This window comes from Sodiomyces alkalinus, assembly GCF_003711515.1.
Source record: "Sodiomyces alkalinus F11 unplaced genomic scaffold SODALscaffold_1, whole genome shotgun sequence".
NCBI lineage: Eukaryota > Fungi > Ascomycota > Sordariomycetes > Glomerellales > Plectosphaerellaceae > Sodiomyces > Sodiomyces alkalinus.
The window spans coordinates 2,240,019-2,264,560 of NW_021167079.1; the positions used below are offsets into that span (position 1 = coordinate 2,240,019).

The 24,542-nt window shown below is 53.9% G+C and overlaps 12 protein-coding genes across 12 annotated transcripts; 5 read left to right on the forward strand and 7 right to left on the reverse strand.

Moving 5' to 3' along the window:
• Positions 1-348: 348 nt before the first annotated feature.
• On the reverse strand, positions 349-1,182 carry SODALDRAFT_13977 (hypothetical protein). Its single transcript, XM_028606781.1, has one exon. It carries the CDS (start codon positions 986-988, stop codon positions 482-484), a length of 507 nt encoding a protein of 168 aa, XP_028470184.1. The 5' UTR covers positions 989-1,182; the 3' UTR covers positions 349-481.
• Positions 1,183-1,240: 58 nt separating this feature from the next.
• On the reverse strand, positions 1,241-2,677 carry SODALDRAFT_267982 (ECM14 protein; the record flags this gene model as incomplete). Its single annotated transcript, XM_028607580.1, has 2 exons — positions 1,241-1,863; positions 1,963-2,677. 2 exons carry the CDS (start codon positions 2,675-2,677, stop codon positions 1,241-1,243), a joined length of 1,338 nt encoding a protein of 445 aa, XP_028470185.1.
• A 52-nt stretch (positions 2,678-2,729) lies between these two features.
• On the forward strand, positions 2,730-4,022 carry SODALDRAFT_354521 (hypothetical protein; the record flags this gene model as incomplete). The annotated part of the gene is made up of 9 exons (XM_028613738.1): positions 2,730-2,748; positions 2,845-3,001; positions 3,084-3,204; positions 3,277-3,395; positions 3,455-3,572; positions 3,665-3,699; positions 3,766-3,791; positions 3,832-3,916; positions 3,989-4,022. 9 exons carry the CDS (start codon positions 2,730-2,732, stop codon positions 4,020-4,022), a joined length of 714 nt encoding a protein of 237 aa, XP_028470186.1.
• On the reverse strand, positions 3,997-6,219 carry SODALDRAFT_336131 (cytochrome P450 52A11; the record flags this gene model as incomplete). Its single annotated transcript, XM_028612563.1, has 6 exons — positions 3,997-4,068; positions 4,135-4,356; positions 4,405-5,279; positions 5,367-5,553; positions 5,657-5,874; positions 6,024-6,219. 6 exons carry the CDS (start codon positions 6,217-6,219, stop codon positions 3,997-3,999), a joined length of 1,770 nt encoding a protein of 589 aa, XP_028470187.1.
• Positions 6,220-8,643: 2,424 nt separating this feature from the next.
• Positions 8,644-11,441, reverse strand: SODALDRAFT_336132 (hypothetical protein; the record flags this gene model as incomplete). The annotated part of the gene is made up of 8 exons (XM_028612564.1): positions 8,644-8,960; positions 9,051-9,370; positions 9,442-9,754; positions 9,844-10,320; positions 10,397-10,478; positions 10,583-10,976; positions 11,213-11,283; positions 11,388-11,441. The coding sequence occupies 8 exons, from the start codon at positions 11,439-11,441 to the stop codon at positions 8,644-8,646; spliced, it is 2,028 nt and encodes a 675-aa protein (XP_028470188.1).
• A 449-nt stretch (positions 11,442-11,890) lies between these two features.
• Positions 11,891-12,590, forward strand: SODALDRAFT_326546 (hypothetical protein). Its single transcript, XM_028610191.1, has one exon. It carries the CDS (start codon positions 12,213-12,215, stop codon positions 12,552-12,554), a length of 342 nt encoding a protein of 113 aa, XP_028470189.1. The 5' UTR covers positions 11,891-12,212; the 3' UTR covers positions 12,555-12,590.
• A 731-nt stretch (positions 12,591-13,321) lies between these two features.
• Positions 13,322-14,903, reverse strand: SODALDRAFT_326547 (Nucleotidylyl transferase). Its single transcript, XM_028610192.1, has one exon. The coding sequence runs from the start codon at positions 14,826-14,828 to the stop codon at positions 13,611-13,613; it is 1,218 nt and encodes a 405-aa protein (XP_028470190.1). The 5' UTR covers positions 14,829-14,903; the 3' UTR covers positions 13,322-13,610.
• Positions 14,904-15,010: 107 nt separating this feature from the next.
• Positions 15,011-16,662, reverse strand: SODALDRAFT_326548 (glycosyl transferase group 1). Its single transcript, XM_028610193.1, has 2 exons — positions 16,405-16,662; positions 15,011-16,335 (listed from the first exon to the last, which is right to left on the reverse strand). The coding sequence occupies exons 1-2, from the start codon at positions 16,580-16,582 to the stop codon at positions 15,086-15,088; spliced, it is 1,428 nt and encodes a 475-aa protein (XP_028470191.1). The 5' UTR covers positions 16,583-16,662; the 3' UTR covers positions 15,011-15,085.
• Positions 16,663-17,004: 342 nt separating this feature from the next.
• On the forward strand, positions 17,005-18,277 carry SODALDRAFT_326549 (hypothetical protein). The gene has a single exon (XM_028610194.1). It carries the CDS (start codon positions 17,041-17,043, stop codon positions 17,851-17,853), a length of 813 nt encoding a protein of 270 aa, XP_028470192.1. The 5' UTR covers positions 17,005-17,040; the 3' UTR covers positions 17,854-18,277.
• A 395-nt stretch (positions 18,278-18,672) lies between these two features.
• Positions 18,673-19,344, forward strand: SODALDRAFT_319078 (hypothetical protein; the record flags this gene model as incomplete). The annotated part of the gene is made up of 1 exon (XM_028609424.1): positions 18,673-19,344. One exon carries the CDS (start codon positions 18,673-18,675, stop codon positions 19,342-19,344), a length of 672 nt encoding a protein of 223 aa, XP_028470193.1.
• A 1,364-nt stretch (positions 19,345-20,708) lies between these two features.
• Positions 20,709-22,414, forward strand: SODALDRAFT_347389 (hypothetical protein). Its single transcript, XM_028613305.1, has 3 exons — positions 20,709-21,468; positions 21,532-21,777; positions 21,845-22,414. The coding sequence occupies exons 1-3, from the start codon at positions 21,273-21,275 to the stop codon at positions 22,084-22,086; spliced, it is 684 nt and encodes a 227-aa protein (XP_028471644.1). The 5' UTR covers positions 20,709-21,272; the 3' UTR covers positions 22,087-22,414.
• A 1-nt stretch (position 22,415) lies between these two features.
• Positions 22,416-23,468, reverse strand: SODALDRAFT_319080 (NAD dependent epimerase/dehydratase; the record flags this gene model as incomplete). Its single annotated transcript, XM_028609425.1, has 1 exon — positions 22,416-23,468. One exon carries the CDS (start codon positions 23,466-23,468, stop codon positions 22,416-22,418), a length of 1,053 nt encoding a protein of 350 aa, XP_028470194.1.
• Between the last annotated feature and the right edge of the window lie 1,074 nt (positions 23,469-24,542).

Below are 24,542 nucleotides of genomic sequence, written 5' to 3' on the forward strand. Positions count from 1 at the left end.
GTGGGTGACTGATTTGGAGACGACAGCTCTTAGATATAATGGTGTATTAGGGGGGTTTGCAGGAACTTGGAGGGAGCATGACTGTTGTAATGTTTTGTATAGCGGACGGGGCAGACATGTGTTTCTTTACCGGGATGTTCTGTCTACTGCATTGCTGTCGTCTGGTTGGACAGGCATGGAGCATGGAAGTCGAGGCGTTGATATATCGTGGCATGTTCTATCTTCTTTGGTCGATAAACTGTTGGTTATTAGCGGAATTATAAATTGTTCTTTGGCTCTGAGGTGGTTTGTCTTATTAACTAGTTGACATTCTCTTTTCAGGGCTAGTAATAACGAAAGATCAAGTTAGATTCGAACGACAAAAGAGTTCAGGGCACCCAGTGGCCATGTGGTGATGGGGCTTGCCCTGTGTTTAGGTTTCCGGCACCAGTTATGGCTTTCTTCTTCGCGTCTAATATATGACGATACATTATCATGGTGTTTAACGTTCAACCTTTACAGAGTCGTCCGTCCCATCAACTTCGACCCCAGTCACTTTACTTTCCGTTACGCCATTCCCATATCTAAAAACATTGAACCCGGCCTGTTCCCTCTTTATCTGATGATGTTTTCCTGTTCTCGTCTCAAGCATCTCAACGTACCGTATTCTCTTCAGATGTCTGTCTGCCACGAAAAAAAGAAAAAAACCCATCACCAAGAAGCAACGAACAGTAAAATCGAGACAGAACATATGCTGTGTCGTACGTAAAAATAAATTAAGCGAAGAATATTCCATGATAGATTCCGATACGTCAACGCAAGAACTTGCCGGGTTTCTACAAGATAGGGTGGGGATACCTAGGTACTTCGCTGGCAATTGAGATTCCGACGCAAAGCGAATTGTGGGGAAGAAACGGACACATGCAAAGCGGACGTAAGAATCGGGAAAAGATAAATCCGATTGGCCTTGTCGAAGGTACCGAGTCCTCTCTCCGAAAATTGTTCCCATCTCGATTCTTTCTCCTTATAACATCCGTTTTCCCTCTCTGAAAATACCTGAGCTTTGGAATTTTTCTTCTTCTGTTCATTCCATTAATTACCTAGGCGACTCGACAAAGTTTACGATTGCTCAAAAAGCTCGCGTGCTTTCAAAAATGGGCGAAATTTCTCTCATTATCCTCCACACACGGTGGAAAATGTGAAATGTGAAGAATATGTCCCATCGGAGATGAAGAAGAAGGTGAGGTGAGGATCATCTCAATCAGTTGTCCCAGACTTCGTTGAGCATCCACAGCTGCCCAGCCCACTGCTCCCTCACCGTCGACCAAATCTGCTCAGGCGGCAAGATAAATCCACCCTCGCGAGCATTCGCGGGTCGCAGCTCCAGCGTCCAAGAATGATCCGCGGCCAACGCGCCATGGTGATGATCACGCCCCGTGCCGGAACTGGCATACAGCACCTCGCAGGCCGGGCCGACGACGTACCGCTTGCCGCTCTCCGCCGCAATGGCCGCCGCCACGCCCTCGCCGACGGCCATCATGCGGGGCAGCGTGGCGGGGAGGTCCTCGGGCTTGCACGACCAACCATAAGGTGTCAGGATCAGCTGGCTGTACGAGTGCCAGTCGATGTACGAACGGATGCCGGCCTCGCGCGCCGCCAGCTCCGACGAGAGGGCCGACACGGCTACGTTCTCCGGCGTGTCGCCTGCGCACTGGCCCTTGTAGGACTGGCTGCAGGGGTCGGGCGAGACGGAGCCTCCCTCGGGGTCGGCGTTCCACTGGTACTTCCAGTTGCGGTTGTTGTCCGTGCCGACGCAGGTGGTGTTGCTGCGCGGTTGGCGGTTCTTTCGCCACATGCGGTCCGTCGTTTGCGAGTACACGAAGCCTTTTTAAGCGGTGCCATCGTTAGGGAGATGAGAGGAAAGCAAGAGGAACAGGGGAGGCCCAAAAAAAAGAAGAAGAAAAAAGAAAGAAAAAACCATACCGTCAGGATTATGAAAAGGAACCATCCAAAAATCGTAATGGTCCAGGATCCGGGTCACGTTGGCATCGCCCGACTTGTACCCGTCGATGAGTTGGTAAGTCAAGTACTCGAGGACCATGGTGCTGATCCACTCGCGAGCATGCACGGTAGAATGCCACAGAATGACGGGCTTGCTCTCCTTGCCCTCCTCGTCGCCCCAGAAATTGAAGGCGTAGATCTCGCGCCCTTCGTACGAGTCGCCCAGGTACACCTTCTCGGCGTGGCCGGGGAAAGCGGCGGCCAGGTCATCCCAGTAGTCGAGGTGGTCCTCGTAGGCGTGGTAGGAGTCGAACCAGCTCAGGTCGGGCAGGTCGTCGTCGCGCTTGCGGAGGCTGCGGCTGTACCTGGCTTGCACGGCCGACTCGGCGCGGATCTGCTGCGACAGGTCGCGGCTCAGCAGCTGGGCGTCGAAGCCCATGGCCTCGAAGCTGCGGACCTCGTGCGGCGGGATGACCACCTCGAGCGTGTCGCGGCCGTGCGCCGAGTGGTAGGGCGAGAGCTGGTGCTCGATCTCCTCGATCTCGCGCGGGCTGCCGGCCCTGATGCGGTAGACGTGGTACCCTTCGTAGCTGACTTTGCTGTTGTTGTCGCCGGCGACGGCATTGCGGGGTTGGGGGCCCGTGACGGCGGCGGCGGCCGCCAGCGCCGAGAAGGCGAGGGTCCCGAGGAGCTTCATACCGGAGGGATAGACGGACGGACGAAAGTCTGGCCTGCTGGCTGGCGTCGGGATGGACGTTTCCGAGACAGGTGGAACAGTCCCCGAAGAGAATAAAAAAAAATGAAGAAAGAAAGGGGAAGAGAGGGCAGAGACTAGAACATTGATGTCTGCTCGTTCTTCAATAGGAGGCGGCGTGTGTGGAGATGTGGGAGAGCAGCGCAGCTCTATTTATGCTGCCCCAAGCTGGCGGGTCACCATTCTCTCTCCCCATACTCCACATCTTCACCACAACGCCGGAGGAGAGGCGGGGGGGGGAGGAGTTTCCGAGGACTTACAAGAGAAGTTTGGCGACCTAACAGGGACCAAATGACGACGATGGCAGCGAAGGATGCAGCTGCAGGTGTAGTTGCAGTTGCAGTTGCAGTCCCAGTGAGGGGTATCTGAGTCCCGAGTCGCACGTCGTGTATCCGTATCTGTCCATGATTACGAACGAGGAGAAGAGGCCAAAGCTGAACAACCAGGGGTCGTTTATCGACGGCCATCGCGTGCTTGGACAAGGGTAGTAGTAGTAGTACTCATGCAACTGGAAGCATCCAATTGCACCAGTGCATAATCAGGCATGTGGTCAATGGAGACGGACTATCGAGGGAGACACGAGACATCCGCTGACACTGGACAGCGACCATCATCACAAGAGGAAGTTTCGATTGCCGGAACTGGGGGATTTGGGGGGCCAGTGAGTTTTGGTCAACCAGTCGGCTGACAGTCAACGTCGCAATGGAAGAGGGGGGGAAGGTTGGAAGGTCGTCAGGTTGCAGGGCTCAAGATCCAGCCCTGTACGACCGTAAACCGCAAGCAGCAGGTGATTGTGCGTCTCGTCGCCTCGGCCATTGATTCCCTTCTTGGCATTGTCGTTCCACGTCTTTTTTGTTTGTTTCCCCCTCCCCCCGCTCTCTCCACAAATCCTTGCGCAATGGATAGATTGTTGATGATGAGTGATGATAGCAGATGCTGGCGTTGACGGCGGCGGGCCACTTTGCGTATGCCGAATCTCTCTCTCTCTCTCTCTCTCGCCCTTCTTGTCGACTCTGCCATTTCAATCACAGCCGAGATAAAACCGACATCTCGGACAGTATGTATGGAACGGAATAGCTTCCAGTGCACACTTCCAGCCCCCCTTTCCTTGTACCCGATTTGCTTCAACATGGATTGCCCTTCTTTTGCGCATTGCGTTCCCCTTCCTCACGACTTGACTATGTACGTATTCAGCAGGACGATAACGGCTCCAACTCCTTGACCCCTTCGCGCTCCTTGCCATTTGATCGGTAGGTTCCGGTCTATGACCACCCTTCTCGCAGCTTAACCCGTACTTCAATCCCATCATGAGGACGAGATGTCACACTCCGCCTCTGGAAGGTCGCGGTCAGCCAGCCTATAGATCACGCTTCGATGCAGATGGGGGCTTCCAAACTTACAGTATACACCTTGGAGTCGGAAACATGCTGACCCTTCTCGTTCAGGATAGGTTTCCCCTTCGAGTCGAGCTTGGCCTCCCCAGCGCCCACCTTGAAAAAGTCGTACTTTCGCGCTGCACAGGCCAAGATGACCCGAGCCTCGATATTAGCCAGCTCCTGCCCGATGCAGTTTCGCGGTCCCCGCTCAAACGGTCGCCACGCCGCCGCGGGGATCGAACGTCCCTGCCCTTCACCCGATCCCGATCCCGATCCCGATCCCGATCCCGACACCGCCGGCTTCTTCTCGTGGTCTTCTCCGTCGCCGCCTTCCGCCGCTACCTTACGATCTTCCTCTTCCTCCTCCTCCTCCTCGCCTTCCTTGTCCATCCACGTGTCCGTGTTACCCAGCCATCGCTCCGGGATAAAGTCGTTGGCCGTCGGGCCGTAGATGGCCTCGTCCCGCTGGATCAGAGGGTGGCAGTTATAGAGGATGACGCCCTCGGCGCAAACCTTGCTGCCGTCTTTCCGCGTAAGATGCCAGTTGGAACCCGGCGGCACGTACCGCGCCGTGCCCGCCGGCGGGTAGAGCCGCAGGATCTCCTTGATGACGGCCGACATGTACGTCATCCTGCCCATGAGGTCCTCGCCGTTGGTCTCGAAGGCGCGGCGGACCGTTTCCAAGTCGGCATCGGCGTCGTCCGGGCCGCCGGGTCCGAACAGGTCGTCGAGCTCCGCCCGCAGCGCCTTGAGCGCCCGCGGCGTGCGCGACAGCTCGTAAAACGCCCACTGGAGGAGTATGCTCGTGGTGTCGTGGCCGGCGAACAGGAACGACTTGAGCTGGTCGATGGTGTCCCGGACCACGTCCTCGGTGAGTTCGTCTTCGTCCTGGAGACGCAGCGCGAGCACGCTGCGGCTGCTCGTCCTCTTCTTGCCCTGCCTCTGCTTCTTCAACTCCTCGTACTTTTGCTGGATGATCCCCCGCATGTGCGCGTCGAGGCGCTTGGCTCGCCGGTGGCGCGTCCAGACGGTTAGAGGTTGCATCACGGCAGGGACTCCGCCGTCGTCGTTCTCGTATGTAGACAGGAGATCCCTGTACAACTTGATGAACTCGGTTTGCTGATCGGCCGGCAGCTGGGCGCCGACGTCATGGCCCATCGTGACGGCTCCTAAAGGACAAAAGACGAATTCCGATTCAGTTTCAGATACTTCCAAGGGTCAAACTCGGGTTCGACGTAGGAGGTGCCTTAACGTACCGATGATATCAAAAGTCATCCCTGTACACAACGGCTCGAGGGTGAAGGCTTCGCCGGTCTGAGCGTACCGATGAAGATGGGCCAAGAAGGGCTCCGTCTTATCGAATATGATGGGCAACAGGGACATGAGATGTTGATGAGAAAACCCGGGATTAAACCGCTTCCTGGTCTCTTTCCATTTGTGTCCCTGTGGTGTGAAACACGCCACCCATCAGTTCTCTGGAAGACAATAGGGGACAACTGACATGGGGGGGGGGGTTGGAGGCGTCAAGAGGCAACACAATACATACGGTCGTGAGGATAATGGATTGAGATCCGATGAGAGGACCGAGGAAGCCCATCCTATGGTTCTTAGGAATACTATAAGGCCACGCCTTGGTCTGTTTAGACACCTGCTCGGCGATGTCGGCATCGCGAATCACCAGGATGGGCCGGTTGAAGGGCCGAACGTCGAGGACCATGACATCAGGGTTGCCGATGGACTTTAACATGGCGGAGAAGACATAGTCTAAAGGGGTTAAGGCGTCCCGGGCCAAGGTCAGCAATGCCGGGAATGTGCAAAACGGTGAGTGAGAGCCAGTGAGTGAGCAAGTGAAGTGAGGGTGACGGTGACGGTGAGGGTGATGAGAGGTGTGCGGATGGGGATGGGGATTATACCAGAGTCGACGGCTTCCTCGCCTTCGGCCTTGTAGTACTCGCCAAGACACGCAAGGTGACCCCAGAAGAGGGAGGGCTTGACCCGAGGCAGATGAGCATGTTGCCGAATCCTGTGGTACTCGAGCCGCCGGTAGAGGTAGAAACCCAGCGCGGCGAGGCCAACGCCCACGAGGGCCCAGGGATGCGCCAGGAACATGGTGGCCAAGTTGGAAATTGCCTAAGATCTCAAGGAAGCATTGCTGTGCCGCCGATATGGATATGGAGCTCAGAAAATAAAAGAAAATAACAGGTAAGACGTGTAAGACGTGTGTTACGGGATACAAGGTAAGATACAGAATAAGGTAATGATGCCGTCTGTCTGTTTTGGGATCGATCCCTGGGATGGGGACTGGGGAGAGCTGCGAGAGAAGCCACGGGGAACTGACTGGGACTGATGATTTGATGTAATTAAGCAACCTAAATAATAAGATGAGAGCAAAAGCCTGGTGGGTCATATGTTCTCCTGTTTCGTGATTCGCCCGACTTGAATCCGTATGTACGTCGTATGTACGTTGTATTAGGTATCCAGTCAGTTATTAGTCGTACCCCGTACGTATTGGCGTTGGTTCCTGGCTCGCCTGGGTGACGTTTCAGTATTCGTGCTGGTGTAACAAAACACCGGGATTGATTGTGTTTCCAAAGTTCCCCCCATATGGATGTACATGGACATAGGTATCTTAGGTAGAGGAGAAGTCCGGGCTGTGAATGAACCAACCCCGTTCTATTTTCAGCGGCCGACCCACCGTCGCTTAGAACGCCACGCCGTGAAGACAACAAATCCGTGCTCTCCCCATCAAAGCTCCCCCAATCACTTGGTTCGCCCGTTCTCTCCATACGATGATAAGAGATTCTTGTACAGGGTAGTTATCCATGGAAAAGGACCTTAGATCTTCTGGTCTTCTGTGTCTTCCGTCCCCCTACTAACGAAGAACTCGTCATTGACGTGGGACGTGTACGAAGGGTACGAAGGGTACGAAGGGTACGAAGTAATTAATTAGGTCGGCGATGGTTGTTTTCGGGAAAGTGGGGACAGTGCCCAAGTGGTATCAGAGTAGCGGTACGGATTTGCGAAGTCTTCAACCTTCGTACTCGGCTAGATTTGGGTCCGAGTTCCCTACCTAGGTAGGTATATTAGAGTTGCCGTTAATTTAGGTCCCTCCACCTCCACCGAAGTACCTACCTACCGGACATAGGTACCTACCTTATGTTAGTGTGTCGTGAGTGTCGACTCGTCATCATTCTTGCCAACGGGTGGGTGAATCATGTGCGCTTTTATCTCTTCTTTCATCATCTTCTCCGTCCAAATATTTCACAGCAAGGGATGGAATGGTGCAGCATGTCTGTGTGTGCTCTCGTGGGCCGCATGATGCGGGGGATGCCAGCCCGACCTTGCATCTTAACTGCTCTTTTCCCTCTGTTTCCGTATCTTATATTGCCTTATTAACCACACCATAGTGCGACGGGGTGTCCCGGGCTCTTGGGGGGGGGGGCGTGTCCACAGCCCGGCAACCGAAGACTCGGAAGACCATCCGCGGAGCGACGCGTGCCCTATCAAACTCTTGTTTCCCGTCCCTACCGACAGCATGCAGGAAGCTTCAGTGTGACCAACCCGTCATAACGTGCATCTTTCCTTCGGCCCCCAATGACCTCTTCACATGCCGTTGGTCCTAATTCGTCGTACGAAGCGGGAGTACGAAATAATTAGAGACCACCGAAGATACCCATCCAAGCGCGTACGTTCTACAGCCCAACAGTCGGATAGGACAGAACCAGCGGGGTCTAAACGGTTGTGTCCCGTTGTTGTTCGAAATACGTCCTCGATTCGTGGGTGAGGAACGCAAGGTCTAGCCCTATCCGATGCAGACCCGTACCCAGTTCTGATCCTTCTCGGGCCTTGTGGATTCCATGCCCATGTGCCCAGACCAAACGTCCCTCGTATCTTCTTTTTTGTGTTTGAGCCTTGAAGGCTCACTCAGTCTGATATCCTCGTGATTTTCATGAGACCGTTGAGAGATAAATAACGCGTGAGGTATGCCCACCTGCAGTCTTCACCATCGGCTGGTCACCTCATCCGCCTCGGTCAACTTCCGTGGTAATCCCTTGATTATTACGGACTAATAATTACCACACGCACTGTGTTCCCATCACTCCACAGCGCGTCTTGGCAATTCGGCAATCAGTATACCACACATGTCGCCAGCTGCCTCGATAAAGCTATCACTGTCGCTGACAGGAGAGATAGGGTCCAGTCGTCCCAGCTGCGGCCCTGTTGGCCAGGACGTTTGCATTCAAAGTTCATAATAAAGGTGTCGTTTGTATTCGTATCGAATCGTCTGATGAGATAAAAAAAATCCAGTCTGTGTCCTCATTCTTCTCGATGGCAACATCAACTCAAATCTCCAACAGCCTTGATCTCTGCGGAGAATCAATCGGTAGTACTGGATATAGATAAGAGCCAGTCATTAGGAAACGAGATTTTTGCTTCGAAATCGTCGAAACGGCCGGAATCGACGTCCGGTCAGGGAAAGTTGAGTTGGACAACTGCCCCCGTTTCTGATTAAACGGCGCCGCTCCAGTTTAGTTAGTGGCTCACTCCGCCCATCCTGATGCTCAATGGCTCGAAAGACGGCATGGTCTGAAAAACGACTGGATCAATAGCGAACGCGTCTGGTCCAAAGCTTTCCACAAACGGGAGATGCTGAAGATTCGCGGGCGACATATAGGGTTGGTTCGCCTCGGTAGCCGGCACTGATGGGGAGACGTCGAGGTAACCTCCCGAAGGAACACCAAAAGCTGACAGCGGAGGCGTGGCTGGTGCGTCGGCCAGGCCCACTCGATCCGGGTTGATGCCCAGATCGCTGAGCTCTTGGGCGATCAGATTGAGCGCACTTGCAATAACTGCACCGATGTAAGCGTGGTCAGGTTCATGAGTCCTTGGAGTTGGGGGGGGTTTTATTGAGAGGAAGAGGGGCAGACGTGTAGACATACCCGGGTTGCCCTGTTTGAGCTGGGCAAGCGTACGGACACAGTACTCCAATCGGCGCAGTGCCTGCGTATCCTCGACGTTGGATTGTACCTGTAGAAGGAAAATGGAGGCCGAGATATAAACACCGTAGGACAGTGACAAGTCGCACTGGACGATTCCGAACGATCTACAAAAGAGGTCGAAAAGTGCCACGATGGTGGTCGCCGAAGTCACGCACCCCAGGAGATAGTGCTCGATTGGCTTCAAGCCGTCTTCGGCGGTTCTAGTCCGCTGCGAGAGCATTGGACGGTAAAGAAGAACCTTGAACGTGTGATAGAGGGAGCTGGGGGGTTTTTTTTTCGTCGTGTCAGACGCTTCAGAGCATTTGGTTGGGACCAGCACAGGGCGGCTCACTTCAAGGTTATAATGTGCGAAGGGGGCGCCAACGACGGCAGAGACTGGGGTTCAATGCGCAGATGAGTTGGTAACTCTTTCCACCAGTCCTGCAATGCGACTTCTTGATCTGCTAGGCATTCCTGCATCTCCACTTGACTGTTGGGCCGCACAGGGTCGTACATGTGAACCAAAATCTCGTTGAAGATCTGTGCAAGCTGGCACATATTGGTGAAGCAAGAGATCGCATGTGCCGGCGACGGTGGGTATTTCCAGCCTTCCTCGTGGGCCACACCAAATGGAGTCCACGACTCGGTCTCGGAAGAGTCATCGACTGCTTTCCCGTCAGTCTTTCGATTTCGTGGGGTGGAAAAGAGGTGGCCCGGTCAGACCGGGCAAGTCTCATGACTTCTCATGACTTACACATGATCTGCGGCGGCGACACAGACGTATGCTGCAAAGATGGAGTACGTCCTAGATAGAGGCTAATCATCTTATCCCAGAAATAGCAGCTCCAGAAGATGCGATGGCGAATTTCCACGTCTTCCTCGCTGAGTTGGACGGAGCCAGGGTATCTCTGTCCGTCGACACAAATACCAAGATGGTCGACGATGCGAAAGGCGAGGCCACTGTATGTCCAAGCTTGGGCACTGTTGCCGACACTGCACTCCTGCGCGCTTAAGAGCAGCAGTGTCTGGACAGTGGGAATGGAACTGATGCCCTGGCTCAACTCGCCGAAGACCATGCTACGTGCATGTTTGCCAAAAAGCGCACCGCCTTCATAGTGATCGTCGAGAAGTTTCCGCGTTGTTGGGTTATGTCTACCCCAACGAATCGAGTGTGACAAGATAGCGTTCATCAACGTATGGGAGTAATACGGACCCAAGGTCTGCAAATCACCTGGATGAAATCAGCTAGGAGAAATTACCAATGACGAGGCCGAGGACGTAGGATATTGGGGCGGAGGGGGACGCACGGGTGAATGCTGGGCGGTAGATGAAGTTGAATAGTGGCTGGGTCCAGGACCAAAGCACGTTTAGGAGATAATGGAACGGCTCCTACTGGGGTCATCAGCCGAGTATGGGAAAAGCAAAGTCACAGGAGAGGAGAGGCCGAGTTCTGTCCCGGGTTGGGCTCGGATTGGGGCTCCGGTTGGACTGACGGGAATGTCCGACAATTTCTCCAAGGCGCGTTGCTGCCATGCGTTGGCAACGAGGCGCTCCCTTCGCTGTGTAGCTTCCGCAGAAGACGAAGCTAAGCCGCGAAACCCGGGTGGGCGGTCGTCGGGGAGCTGGAAGAAGCTGGTAGCGCCGTGGTAGGTGATGCTGCCTTTGTCGTCGACGGTGAGGCCTTGAAAGCTCTCACTGACGAAGTCCTCGTAGCCTGGTTCGAGGACGACAGGGTCAGGCGTCAGGGAAAGGCTCCGTGACGTGGAGGGCGACGTCTGCTGGAACCGATCGGCCGGACTGGGAATGTCGGATTTGACCATGGCTAATTGAGCCTCAAGGTCCTTGATACGCTGCTCCAGGCGTGAGGTGTATGACAGAGTTGGGTTCCTGTAATAGGATTTAACCATGTCAGTATGTGGGCTTCCCGCCGAGTCGCAGCCTAGCAGAAAGAAGTTCACACGGGTGAGCCTAGCCAGAGGGGGAGAAAAGACGCTCGGCGACTGGTAGCAGTCGAGGATCGATATCCGCTTAAAGCTTGACTCGCTGGAGTCGGCCTGGCTGGCCGGCTTTGGTGAACTTATTTGAGCCTCCGCAGACCATCCTGAGCTGGGCCTCTCGCTTACAACTTGTACACACAGTCCTCAAGGCGGGCGGCGCATCGGTTGCATGTTGGCTGCTCGCCGCCACACTTGACCTGTAAATGCCGTGGAGCGAATGTCTCCCGATCGTTAGCTTAGTGGATGAGCGAAGCCACGGTGTCCATGGGGGAGGGAGGAAGGTGGGGTTGAATTCACGGACCTTGCGTCGACGGCATGGTTCACACGAGAATGCGCTCTTCTTAAGGGTCCTCATTCAATGGAAGAGTTTCGACGATGGCACACGGTAGGGGAGAGAAAAGGGGGGTGGGGGGGGGAGAAAGAACGAGGACTATCCGTATATTTGATGGTCGCAGTTCGCGATCGCGGGGCAGCCGTTCAAGAAGAAAGAGCTCCTTGACCAAGTGCCTGCAAGTTACCCCACGCTTATTATTATCTTGAACCGACGGACGGGTCACTCCTTCCTCAGCGCCAGGGCCCCGCCAACGATGAGGGGTACTGCGGTGACACGTCGGGGAGCACAGTCCTGCGCACGGTGAAGACGATGAGTTCCGCGATATCAACTACCTTAATAAGGTAAGGTATGCACCTTATTCGTATGCGTACTTCGCAATTACCTACTTTGCACGAAGATCCGTAAAACCCCCACCTTCCAGGACATGTGACAGTAACGTATTGCGCATGTTCCACGGTGGACTGTACCTCGACTACGAAGGAATTTTAATGACTCTAGATGCGTACTTGTATATGCTGTTTTGACGGTGATGGATGTTGTGACTTCGGGGCTGTCTAAAGAATTGGAATCACAACCCGTTGCTGCGAGTAAGATGACCGGCCATCATTCTAAACAAAGATTCGCAAAATTGAATGCCCCAGATGACAGGATTTGACTCAAGATGGAAAGGAAACTAACAAAGATAGATTACATGTTTTGGCAAGCAGGTATAACGAGAAATGGAACTACGGAAGATACTTATTCACAACCATTGCCATGTTCTGCATCGAAATGCGAACTGAACGACGAATTATGGCCAAGAAACATTCTTCTTCGCAAACAGGAACCAGTCCTGCAAACAATGAAAAAAGTAGAAAACACGCCTGTCAGACGTCCATCAGCACCCACCCTGCTCGTACGCCCGAAGGCAAGACCACAAGACAGGGTCGAGATCATCAACCGCCCTCTATACAGCACAGCAGAGCTATGCCGCCACCTTTGCAGGCAGTGCGAGAGCAACCAGAAAACTTCACTCTAGGGTGCCGAGGATATCTATCATCAACCAGGGTGGGATCTGTGGCTCTTTTGGAGAACCCAGAGTGGGTCGAATACTATAGAAATGATTCTCCTGAAGAAGGGGGGGAAGTATGTTAGCAAACTGTTAATCCTGAAAGATTGTTTGTGGAAGTGTTGATTGCTCCTGTTGGGGGGTGGCTTACTGAAGTATTGTCGACATGAAGAAAGAAAGAAGAAAAAAAAAGACTAAAGGGTGGGAGGGTGGCCGTTACTTTATACTCGGCTGGCTGGCGCAGGGGCCACTTGGGGCCTGTGGGATCAGTAACTGCTGTAGCCAATGAACTTCTTTTCCCGAAAAGAAATTAGCTGCGTGTTCGAAAAACTTCGAAAAACGGGGTACGAGGTACGTACCCCTGCAACCGTACCTCGGACTCAAAAATTTCTTTGATGAGCCTATCCACCTTTCCACATGCCGAACGAATCAACTTGAACAACAATACCTGCCTGAGGATAGGGTTCAGGAATCGGTGATATTTTTGCTCGCCGACTTGGCTAGCAACGTCTTGGCCCCGTTGCTTTGACCGCTCTCCCGCCGTCCGGAGATTTCGCAAGACCGGAAGACCGACAATACCAAGGTAGCCATTGGTCTCCATCGAAGATAGCGGAGAGGGCAAAATTTTGCAAAGTGAAATGAGCGGATTTGGACGGTTCCAGGCTCGTGGGAAACCATGAACCGTGGAGAATCTTTCACTCAGTCCGCTCGGCATCGGGGCCCGGATTGGCTCGTTCATGACTCTGTCCTTGTCGTATGTCTAGCGGTGAAGGGAGCAGAGCTTTCCGGTCGGTGATTGAGCTCTGGGCCAAGACGGTAAGAAAAATTCATGCAATGGTAGGTAGATTCTATGGAAATTTTGTATTGGGAAAGGCTGGATTGCAGTAAGTAGACTTCACATGCTTCTCGATACTCGCGATTCTCCAATCTTCACGCTGGTGGTCCCGTTTTCAAGCAGATGAACGCCCTTGGTCTCTTCGTGATACAACACATGCACTGGTCTAAGGCATTGCTCCAAAAAGACCCAAAGCCGGGCCGTTCACAGACTCCATCCTATGCCGAGAACGACCGGGCTTCAGAGGGCAACCAATGGCCGTGTCTCGGTGTCGTCCCTCCCGAATACCGAGTCAAAAAAAAGACGTTCACTTCTCTTCGGCATACAGCCTCTCACTTATCACAAACACCTTCACTCGTGGACTAACCAACTTCTCCAGCGCGGCGCCATCCCCAGACTTTGCTGCTTCTCTGACCTTCGTGCTACTCACAGCCTCTTCATCCCCATCTACCAAATCCACCCTATCACACCACGCCGCTAGCCCACCGACGTCTTCGAGCCCTCCGTCCCGCAGCCCCTCGACGTACGCCAGCTGATCCTCTCTCCCACCCCAGGCGTCGTCCGTCCGCATCGTGATCCGCAGCCGCGAGCGGCCTAGGAACGGTTCGAGGGCCTCGCGCATGCCGCCCGCGGCACCGTAATACTTGGGGTTGAAGATGCGGATCAGAGTGTCGTAGCCCGCAAGGAAGACCTGCTCCGTTTGCGAGGGGTACAGCCCCGACTCGGCGATCACCCGGCTCTTCTCGTGGAAGTATGGTCCGGTCGTGAGGCCGAGGTCGATGGTGAGCCCTTCGGCGTGAACATCCTCGGTTGACGAGGACGAGGTCAGAGTGGTGATGAGATCCTGGGCGAATAGCTGCATCATAGCCATCCGGAGCGGGAAGGCGGCCGGCTTGGGGGCCTTGTCGGCGTTGTTGACGGCTAGGAGCAACAACAGACGGGCGTCATCTGCCAATTTGGCTTTCGTTGAGCGGATGGCTGAAGCGGCCATGCGCATGTGAGCCAACGTTGGCGGGTTAAAGGATGAATCCAGAACGAAGAGAGTCCTCGGTGACTGCTGTTGGAGATCCGTTGCAATCGACGGTGCTGGTGGTATGTGGGAGATGTATTCCCCATATACCCCGCCAGTACCCGCTGTCACCTTTGAAAAGATGCAGAATGCATCACCGCTTCTCTGGAAAGAGGACAGCTGTTGTGCGCAGATATTGATGAGTTCTTGACGAGCGGCTTCCGAGTTGACAGACATCTTCGCATCCCACGTCCTGGTGAAATGGCTATTCCGAAAATCGTGCTGCTGAAACTGTGATGTGGAGGAAACGATCGACGTAGTTGAACAAGGTGGGACGATGACCGTGTCCGCTCGCACTCCCACTGTACCACTGGCTACGGCTATCCGGTAGCGTAACAACTCTCTTTCCGACTCGTCGAACCTTTTGCATCGAAGGCACAGAAGAAATAAAGAGTAGGCTAGAGGCGAGTTTGTCGTAATCTGTAGCTGGTAGGTATTACGTGCGGTTTCAGCCATCACGGAGGCGGCCAAGAACACATGGCGCAGCAGGTTCATACTCTTGTCACGCCAGCGCGACCTCTGCGATGTGTTTAGGAGCAGTCTGGAGCTCTCCAGGTCGCCAAGAGCCAGATATAGGGCAGGGAAATGTGCTCTTCACTTTACCTTTACACGCGAGTCAGTTCAAACGAGTTGGTGATCAAAAGACCCATAATATTACTTATCACTAAGGTACAGTACATTCGGTCTCTTGAGATTGTTGACAAACACCACCCCTACATTGCATATTCCTCACGAGGATTATTACGCCGGGAATAGATCACAGCCAACTTTCCAACAATGGGAGCGAGTACGGTGACTCCAAAGATGAAAACAGCAGCACGGTACTCTACCATCCACGTTGCCTTCATCTTGCCCTGAATCTCCTCTAGCCTTTCGGCCAGCCTCTCTCGCCCAAAGTTCGTCTTGACCCTCTCGGCTCCCGCTTCGCCCATGCGCCGCAGCTCCTCCTTGCTCGTCTTGTTGAGCACCTGCTCGATGACCTCCGCCCACTGCGCCACGTCGCCAGGCTCCCGCAGCCAGCCCGTCTCGCCGTCCACCACGGTCTCCCGGGGACCTCCAGTGTTCGCAGCGAGCACGGGCACGCCCGACAGCATCGCCTCAAGAGGCACGATACCGAAGTGCTCGTTGGAGGGCGTGTACAGGAGGAGCCTCGCCGAGCGTAGCAGCGACGCCTTCAGGGCCGAGGGCACCGAGAGGAGGAAGAGGATCGGGATATTACGCGGCGCCGAGAGTGCCGTAATGATGTTCTTCGCCGTGAAGGATTCCAGGCCCAGCGACTTGGCCAGGTCGACCAGCTCACGGTGATACTCGAAATTCTCGGTCGAGCGCGGGTCGTAGCCGCCGGCGATGACGAGGCGGACGCCCTTGCGCTTTTCCTTGGTGAGGAAGGCGAACGACTTGATGGCGAGGGCGATGTCCTTTTTGCGCTCGAACCGGTTAATGCTGAGGATGATGTTGTCGTCCCGCCAAACCGCGTCGTCATCTCCCCCCTCGTCTTTAGCCGGCTTGGCGGGATGTTCCGGCGCAAGGTCGACGCAGGGGTAGACTACTTTGAAATCGCGCCGCTTAGCCAGCGAAGGCCACGTGTACGTAGCGACGCTCTTTGTAAACTCGGAATTGACCGCGATTTCGGCCGCGAAGCCCATGCTCCAGGCCTCGAGCCAGTCGAAAGGCAGGCGATAGAGTCGTTTCCACCAATTCTGGCGACCTTGGGCCAGGAGCATGTCGGGGAAGTGGCAGTAGAAAAAGATGGGGGTTTCGGCGTAGAAGTATTGCAGGACGGGCAGGCCGGCGCTCAGCTGGTCGACGAAGAAGCTGTCTGGTCCTATGCCGCGCACCTCTCCTGTCAGCCAGGTTTGCGTGATGAGCTGGAGCTGACGTAGAATGGCGCAGAGGACCGTAAAGCGGGAGAAGATGGACGACGGGATGGGCCAGTTACCGCGAACGCGGACATCGAGGGTTCCTAAAGATGATCGAGTCTGTCAGGGGAAAAAATTGCTGCAACAAGTATTGTATGGGATTCTGCACCCACCATCGCGTGCTTCCTCGAAGCAATGACTCTGGTCGCAATGGCTGGTGAAGATGACCACTTTGTGACCGCGATTCTGCAAACCCAGCGCGGCATCAACAACAAGACGCTCGGCACCACCGATTCCAAGATCGGGGTGAAAGAAGACGACTGTCTTCTTTCTGTCTGATATGCTTTCCATGTTCTGTGTCGTGATTTGGGGGTTGAAGCTCTCCTACAATCAGGAGACCTTTGGGTGGAGGAAAGAGGCGAAGCGAAGGAACTACGTGTAATATGTATACCTACATACCTGGACTTGGATTCCCTTACTCCATGCGGATAGACGGCGCGTGGGCGGTGGGGTAAGAGACGTTGCACGTTAGGGCCATGAAATGCTAAGGCCCGATAATCCGGCAGGCTCTTGTGGGACCTATTAGTAATCCATTCCCGTTAGGCTGGTGCCCCTGTGGCTGGGCAAAGCCGACTCGAAAACGTTCGTGGTCCAGGCCTTGGTCACATTACCGCCTCTTGCTTCATGTTCGGCGTCGTTTGAGTCGCATTAACACTGTTTCGCCGCCCCGGAGCGGCAAGTCGTTCTTTACCGTACAAATACATTCCTTCTTTGCGACTCGACGTCGCCTGCCACTCTTTCAGCCACCAATGCGCCAGGTCGCGGTGTTGACCGCGCTCCTTTGCGCCATATGGACCGCGCCCGTTTTCGGCGATGACAGTAACGACGGCAAAGTGACCATCTGGGCGACTCCCCACGAGCAATATTCCTCCTCCGTCGGCGTCCTCGGCTGCAAGATCGACACGAACCGCGTCGCCTACTGGCCCGCCGCCATCGACTGCTCCAACATCTGCGTTGAGCTCTCCCACGCCGGCCGCTCCGTCAAGCTCCTCCGCATCGACCAGTCCGAGGGCGCCTACGATGTCAGCTACGATGCCTGGAACTACCTCTATACCGGGGAATCCGCCCGCGACAGTCCAGCCATGGGAGGCCAGGTCGAGATGCAGTACCGAATCCTCAGCGCGTCGGCCTGCGCCGACCTACTCGATGACGGCGCGTTACCCCTCAGCGCGCCCAACAGCATGAACTTTCTCGCCAGCTGTCTGGACCGGCCCGACAGCTGGGTGTCCGAGAACTACGTCCTGTACAACGTGCTGGACAGCATCTGCTCGCTCGGTCGCGTGGAGGAGTGCACCATCGACTGGCCCGCTGCCAACCAGCCCGATTGTCCGAACATGCTTGGCGAACCTGTCGTTCTGACGTCGGCCCCGGTGCACAACATCCAGTACGGGACGGGCGAGTTGGTCCTTGCCTCCTCGGGAGAAATAGTGGAAGATTCAGGCGCCGGGAACCGAGGCGGTGGCGCCATCTTTCTGGAGTCCCATGCGAGGCTTGCTAGCCCGATGGGATTGTTGTTATCTTTCTCCTTGATATTTCTCATATACCCCTTGATTCTGTTCTAGTGGATATTCAATCGTGCGACAGATGAAGACAGCACAGTATCTCTGCCTAGTTATCATCGCAGCCGGTATTTGAAAGTGTATATTCGCCGTGTTGTCCAGAGTGTGGGGAGAGCGTAACAGAGAAGGTGTCTAGACGTCAACTTCCAGTCGAGACGCTGACACCGGTTTTCAGTGATATAAGAATGTCCCATGCGACGAGCCTACTCGGTTGGTCTCGGCGAGGTTTGTATGATGAGAAGTACAGTTGTATGTCGCGGGGGAGAAAGGCAAGGTTTCGGGTCATCCCGAGACCGTCGACATGCGGCGTGTGGGGATCCCGCCCAGATGACGACAGACAGTGGACTACAAGATGCTAAAGATAAGACAGACTAGGTACTGTAAATGTTCTCTTATCAACATACGGTGCACCTCACGTGATTTTTCCTTGGGATTCTTTTTTTTTTTTTTTAATTTTTATAGGTTTTCTCTTATCATTTCCCGCCATTATTATTAATAATTTTTACCCCTCAATTTTTTTTTTTCGTTTTTCCTTTTTCGTTTTTCCTTTTTCGTTTTTCCTTTTTCATTTTCCCTTATTCCTTAAACTTTTTTTCTTTTTTTTTTTCTCTTTTTTTTTTCTCTTCTTTTTATATATATATAAAAGAAAAGAACCATCTTTCCCTTCCATTATTTGGACGTGGCTCAAATCCAAACGGTTCTTTATGGCTTATCACTTGTCGTGTCGTGATCCGAATCAAGATTGGGACAGGTGTGGGGTGGGAGTATCCAACATACCAACTCCCAAAGCAAATGATAAAAAGGAAAGAAGATAAACATAAAATGGATTTCGAGAAACAGAGCTACTGGCACGAGCGGTTTTCGCACGAGGAGTCCTTTGAATGGCTCGTCTCCTCGTCGGATTTCATGGCCGTCATCGACCCGCTACTCCCGAAGCCACCGGAGACGGCCCGGATCTTGCAGCTAGGCTTCGGCACGAGCGACCTGCACACACATCTGCGTCGCCGCGGCTACGAAGATGTCACCAACGTCGACTACGAGCCGCTGGCCGTCAAACGGGGCACGGACTGCGAGGAACGGGCCTTTGGCGACGTGCGCATGAAATACGTCGTCGCCGATGTGACCCGACTCGAAGAGGACGGCGTTTACGACCTGGTCATTGACAAGAGCACCGTCGACGCCGTGTCCTGCGCCGGCGGTGAGGCGTTCCAGCTCATGGCAGAGGGCGTGAAACGGAGTCTCAAGCCCGGCGGCGTTTGGATTTCTCTTAGCCTCTCGGCTCTACGGTTTAGTGCAGCGGATCTGCCGTTTGAAGTGGAGGTTTTCCATCGGTTCCCGACGCCCAAGTTGAAACCGCATGATCCAGATATCTTCAACTTTTGTTATCTTCTGCATCCCAAACCAGCATCGCCTGGAGAATTGCAGCCTCGACGGTCTTCCTTCATGATGGGCCTTGGGGAGGCCGGAGCTGTCTCATCAGGCTTGAAAGTGTAGAGAGAGAGTGAGAGAGAGGCGTGTGAGAAATAGGAGAGATGGAAACACGCAGCAGGTGGTCTTGCTCACTCTTGCAGGGATATTGAGCACTTGGCAAGAGAGACAGGAGGAAACATACGAGGAACCGCTTGGTTGTTTGACGCAGACGTCTCAACAACAACGCCCCATATATCCATCATCTTGTTTATTTCGGCACAGTCACGCGGTCTGGGCGGTCTCAACGGTCTGACGGCGCTGGTGGCAGGGCAGAGCAGAGGACGGTCTGAGCGATTGTCTCCCAATTTGAACCAACCAACCCCTATGTAATAGGGGTCTCGACAGCCAACTGGGTCACACACACCGACATCCTCTCTCGAGGAGTCGGTCTATGGATACTTTTAGCCCCTTGGATTGATCTGGATCTCCATCTATACTTTTCATGTTGTGATTGATCTATATACACATCTTAGCTCGGCGGTCATCAGGGCCCTGTCGTTCATCCGCCCTGAGACGACACTCGGAGCAAGTCCATTGGTATGAATAGAGCTTCCACGATCAATGACATTGAGGTCAAGTTAATATGGTAACTACTTCGTATTCATTCACTGGTAATTACCCGGGCCACCAGTGATCTCCTAATTTTTTGATTAGAACGTAATTATGTACTGACTCGGGAAAGAATGGCGCTAGGAGCCTTTCATTATTATTACACGCGTGGCAAACGTGCACGAGCATGCGTCCTTACAACGTAGTAAGTCGCAGGGGGAAGTTGACACGAGAGGGGCGTCCGGTAGTTGACATGGATCGTCAGGGGGGGAACACAGCGGCCTTGTGGGGCTTGCATGGGGGAGTGGTGGGGAGGGGTCCATTCCTCGGGCATTTACTGGGACCCAACCACACAGCTATTAGTTTCATTGTCTCAAGACTGGATGTTTGGTCTCAGTTGGGCGATCATGATGAGCCGGTGGACAAACGCCACACCAAATTGGGAGTTAACTACCAGGGGTCGGAGACCCATTTTATCCAGGGAGACCGGCGACAACACAGCGTCATACATACAAATTGACAGGCGATGTATTCGTACAGCCCAGGCCAAGATAATCGCCGGTGCCACAAATAGGAGGTCTTGACCGGATATGGGGAGGATCAGCGTATAGCATCTGAGCGTGGTAGCACCGTCGTGACCATGATAACAATCCATAACACCAACCCCACGCTTGGGTTGCCATATCTGATATGGCGCAGCATTGAAGTCAAATGATTAATGGGAACTGGATGATCATTTCTGGGGATTGACAACGGGCATCAGCCGTTATCTATCATCTCATTGGGATCAACACACCAGCTCCAAGACTATCGCAATGGGGGTCATCCACGGCCTCCCCCTCATGGGACGAGTCAAGAGCAGTTCTGTGAAATGAGCCAGGTGAATGAATAGCCCCTGGAACCCGCTCTCTCCTTGGCTGGGGATTTCTTTGACTGCCGACGACCAAGAAACACAGGCATGGGCCCCATGCTCACACATGACATATTGCACGAGCTCTGTCTTGACGTCCCTATCACCCTAGCTAGATGGTGAAGTAATGCCACCGACTCGCAATTTCGGTCAATTAAACTCGAGTCCACCGTCATGGTACAGGGCTAGAGGGAGGCGTAGGGTGCGAGCACGGGGGAAGAGACGGCGGTGAATGAAAGCAGCCTGAAAGCAGCCTGAACAACGTCCTGGTCGAGGCTGTCAGCGGTCTGTCTGCGTATATATAACCTCATCCTCTTCGTTGTGTTAGCTTTTCTTTCTCTCTCACCAGCATCAGCTCTCAGAACAACCACATTCTTTACTTACACTCTTTAATCTTAATCATACTCCAACTCAGTCACTCCTTGTCTTTGCACATCTATTTCCATCTTTGCTCCATCGTTTTACATACAACGACCTACCTAATACCGACAAAATGAAGTTCACCGGCTTTTTCGCTGCTGCCCTCGCCTTCGGCACCGCCCTGGCTGCCCCCGCCCACAGCGTCTCGGATGTCCAGGCGCTCCAGAAGCGCTCCGAGTGCTCCCAGAACTCTGGCTGCGCCCTCAACACCGTCCTGACCACCGTGGAGCACCTCAAGGCCACTGTCAAGTCCGAGATTGAGCTCATCAGTATGTCCATGCACTTCTCCTATTCCTCCTGCCATTATCTTACCCAGTCTAACCGATTTGCAGCCACCACCGTCTCTGGCGCCAATGGCAATGATCAGGATGTTGTTCCCATCATCAAGGTCGCCCTGACCACCATCACCGGCGAGATCCAGGTCGTCACCGGCGAGCTCCTGCCCCTTGTCCTTGGACTTGGCGACAAGCTCACCAAAGCTGAGCTTTCCCTTGTGCTTGAGATCCTGGCCGACCTCAAGGTCATCGTTGGAGATGTCAAGGGCTGTGTCACCGATCTCACCGCCAACCTCAGCGTCGGTAAGTAACTATCCTTCTGACCCTGTTTGCCATACTGCAATAGACTCACAGTTGCTCTTTTCTACAGAGATTCTCCTTGAAATCGAGCTTGAGATCAAGGCCCTGCTCGGCTGCCTCGGCCCTCTCGTCACCCCTGTCCTGACTCTTGTCTTCGGCCTCGTCGGCAAGCTCGGCATCCATGTCACTGGCCTTCTGAAGCAGGTCCTGACTATCGCTATTGGCCTCAAGGTTACCCTGTCTGAGATCCTCGCTCCCGTCACTGGCCTTGTTGGCTGCCTCCTTGGCAAGGTCCTCGGCCAGGCCCTGTAAGCTTGCCCTTGGAACACCACACATACCCAGCCAACCATGACAACCATATTTGGGCGTTCTTTGTAAATAGGTTTTTGCATCCAATGATGTTTTGACGGGTTTTCACCGCTGGTTCTTCGCGGCATTCTGGCAAGGCGTTAGACAGACATCAATTAGAGACCCTGGTCGTGTTGACGATGGAAGTATCTTTCCCTATCAGATTAAAGTTGTGATATTTGAAGTCCTTATCAGGACTGTGACTTCCCATATCTCCCATACCTGTTATTTTGACAATGTGCACCGACTTCAGCACTTCCCAGAAAGTTCACTTTAATTCAAAACGTGCCTCCTTAATTCGCTTTAAATCCCTTAAAAACCGACGCAACTCGGTCTTGCATTTTGGCAGTTAAGTCATTAGCTGTTGCAGCCTCGTAGGCTAGGCGGTAGACATGCAACGCTTCGGAGAACAGGGTCCGCCTGTCACGCCACCCTGTAACACGGCGCAACTTATCTGAGCCCGTCCACTGAGGAAAATCAATGAGGAAAGGAGGCCAGGGATTATGCTCAGGCTTGATCTCGTCGGGCCTCACATACTTGAGCCCTCCCTTGATCCCATACTCCTGAACGAGGGCCCGCACGACTTGATCCACCGTCTCGTAGCGGTGGGCAGAGACGTTGAATACCTGGCCGGCAACCTCGTCTCGCCGCGGATGCTCCGCGAGGGCAACGTAAGCATCTGCGCAGTCGTCGACGTGCAGAGCATGCAGGACGTAGTTTGGGTCAGCAGGCACAATGAGGCCGGAGTTTTCCGTCCCGGCGGCGGCGACCTGGGATGCGACTTGGAAGAAACCGGCGTAGAAGCTCGAGGACCGGCCGTACACGTTGGTGGGCCGAAGGAGAACGGGCGCCAAGAGGTCCTCGTGGTCAAAGATGCGGGCGGCGTTTTCGGCTCTCCCGGCAAGGGGCGGCGGCGGGTTGCGGGGAGACTCCTCGGTATGGGGGACCAGGTCTGGGGCGCCGTGGATGTGAGGACCTACTCCGTAGTCCTTGCAACCGGAGGTGAAGAGGAGAAGAGGTTTCGGGGCCCCGGAGGACACGGTGGGCTGCGCGAGCGTGCGGACCAAGGTCACGAGGTTGGTATAGTGGGGAAGGTAGTTGAAGGTCACTTCAGTCGTCGAGACGATGGCATCGAGGGGCACCGGAAGGTTTGCTAATATGATCTCGTGGGAAGATGGGTCGTCGATGGCGCCCACGACGGGGATAATCTCCTCGCCGGCGAGGGCGGAAGCAGAAGCGGGCGAGCGGATGAGGCCGTAGGTAATCCAGCCGGCACGAACAAATGCACGAGCAACGGCGTTTCCAATGTAGCCATTGGCCCCGGTGACGAGGACTGACCGGGCCATGTTTTTGCGCCAGTGATCAACAGACGAGAAGGGTCGGTCGGGCTGGCCGATATATAAAATACCAAGATTGCGATCCTTCGTAGATGTCGAAGACCTCAAGCCTGATGTGTCGACTCAAGTACCGCGGAGGAGGTGTGGAGGGAAGTTATGATCCTAGAGATCAATGGGGAGAAATGTATTGGAAGTTGGGAAGGGGGGTTGGCTAAGGCTAACGCATGGTTTGAAAGACGACATGGGGTCAGCCATCGAGGGTCTTGTAGAGGCTCCATGGGACGTGAGGTTATGAATTAGTAATAATTCGGGGAATATTCATGATGCTGACGAGGTCGAACTCTACGACGGAGGTATTTAGAAGCAAAGGTAGATGGAGGTCGGGCGCGATGTATTACATAAGCAAGTAGTTCCATAAGGTACCTTAGCTCGTGTCAACCTCATACTACCTAGGTAGGTAATAATTAACATGTGGCTCTGATTATCAAGTGTCCAGTCCTACTGCGTATAGACGTGGTTTATATTGGTTTATCTGGTAACCAGTATCCCTCCTTCTAAAAAGGAGCCGCGCCTTGCAGATGTGGCCATATACTAAGCTCTTTTCATTGACCGACTAATAAAGATTGCCCAGGGGGGTCAAATGATCACGACATAGGACGCTCCGGACCACCCTATGGAGTGACTATGGACAGTAGGCCGCTAGCATAATTTTGGCTAGGCCAGCACGGTCATATGCGCCGATAAGGACGCCTGCCTAGCTTAGGCACTCCTCACTCCTACCCTACCCCAGGTGCACAAAAGTGGACGAGATTGCAAGGCCTATTCAGTATGACTCGAGAATGAACATGCCTCCATCCTGGCAAGATTCGTTCTTGATTAACTTAAAGCATAAGGTAGCCAGGAACCAAGGTGTAGAAACGCTTAAGGTAGGCCTTAGGTGCCTTTGGTGCCTTAGGTACCTTGACTAAAAATAGTCCAGAACCTCGGTTTCGTACACGGTGGGTGGAACCCACTTCTCATTATGATCACGTGACGGCGCTCATATCATTTGAGTACCTAGGTATATTCGTAGTCTCCAGGCAA